Source organism: Geospiza fortis, unplaced genomic scaffold (assembly GCF_000277835.1).
Source record: "Geospiza fortis unplaced genomic scaffold, GeoFor_1.0 scaffold188, whole genome shotgun sequence".
Classification (NCBI taxonomy): domain Eukaryota; kingdom Metazoa; phylum Chordata; class Aves; order Passeriformes; family Thraupidae; genus Geospiza; species Geospiza fortis.
Window position 1 is genome coordinate 2,468,703 of NW_005054337.1, and position 1,324 is coordinate 2,470,026.

Below are 1,324 nucleotides of genomic sequence, written 5' to 3' on the forward strand. Positions count from 1 at the left end.
CGCAGTGGCAGCCGGTGTTTCCCTGTGGCAGGAGGCGGGGGAGCGGGGCCACGGCATGGAAAGTTGGCAGCCGGCAGAGAGGGGAGTGGAAAGAATGAGCTCAAACCCAGAAAAATGCGGCCGTGCTGGACGATGGGAGGAGTGGGAGGAGAGGCCAAGGGGGGCCACGGTGAGGCGCTGGGAAACGGAGAGAGGGTGGGTGGGAGGAGGAGGTGCTGGCAGGGGGCCAGGGGTTGCCTGTGCTGGGCCAGCTCCTGGGGAAGGTGCTGCCAGTCTCGGCGGTACCCGCTGCTCCCGCGAGCGCTCTCGGGGCGGTCCCAGTGCCATCAGCCTCTGGGGGGCTCCTGTGTGCTGTCTGTCCCTGGGTGCCCACCAGCCCTAGCACAGTCTCCTGCCATCCCAAGGGCTCCCTGGTGCCACCAGCCCCGGCGGCCACCGTGCGACAGCAGCCCCCGACTCCCCCATCTCGCTCTGCACAGCAACACTGCCCTTTGTGAGGATTCCCAAGCCAGGCTGGGATTCAGAAAGGGGCAGTGCTGGGGTCAGGAGCTGTGCTGTGCTAGGCTGGGATGCAGGGGGCTGTGTGGGCACACTGCCCAGTGCTGCCCATCCTGCTCGGCTCTGGGAACAGCAGCTGCAGGGAGAGGGCAGCATCCCGGGCAGGAGGCCAAGCCCGCAGAGAGGGGCTCCCAGGAGCCATCCCTCCTCCTGCAACACGGAACTATGAATCACCCCGCTCCTGAAATAGATCCCTTTTAGTTAAAATATAAAATTTAAAAGACATTAAAAAAAAATTTAAAGACTTGTGTTTTAATCCCTGCTGTGCTCCCGTCTCCTGCCCGTGGCTCAGATCTAAACTGGGGGCAGCACCATTTCGCTGTGCTCCAATCTTCACCAATTTTTGCCCATCAGCAGACTTTCATCCTGGTGAGGAAGGGGAGGAGTAGGCTTGGTGGCACAGCCGAGCTGCCAGTGGCTCGGAGTATTTGTGAGGAAAACACACATTTCGGCCAATTTTCCAGCAGAGCCTGGTCCCAGTCCAGCGCGGGGGAAGAATTTGCTGCCATTTATAAGGAATTTTACAGAAGGGCTGTTTGCCCACGGCTGGGCTGGGGCATCCCCAAGAACAGGGGTGCAGATCCTTGGAAAAGGGTGAAGTGCAGGAAAACCCCGGGCAGCGCAGGAGCCCCGCACCCGCTGGTGCTCCGGGAGGCTGCGGCAAACCGGGAGCTTTTCCCTCCTGGGGCGTTCCCTGCCCTGCACACAGCGAGGGCCGGGCCGGGCCGGGCCGGGCCCAGCGCGGGCGGCGGCGCGGGGCTCTGCC

At 62.8% G+C, this 1,324-nt stretch overlaps 1 protein-coding gene across 1 annotated transcript in view; it reads left to right on the top strand.

Annotated features, from left to right (window-relative positions):
• The first annotated feature begins 132 nt into the window (after window positions 1–132).
• HM13 (histocompatibility minor 13) overlaps window positions 133–1,324 on the top strand; it is a 14,793-nt gene continuing 13,601 nt past the window's right edge. Inside the window, exon 1 of the mRNA XM_031058058.1 lies at window positions 133–195. Within this exon, the coding sequence (XP_030913918.1) occupies window positions 133–195 (63 nt within the window). The remainder of the gene's footprint in view (window positions 196–1,324) is intronic.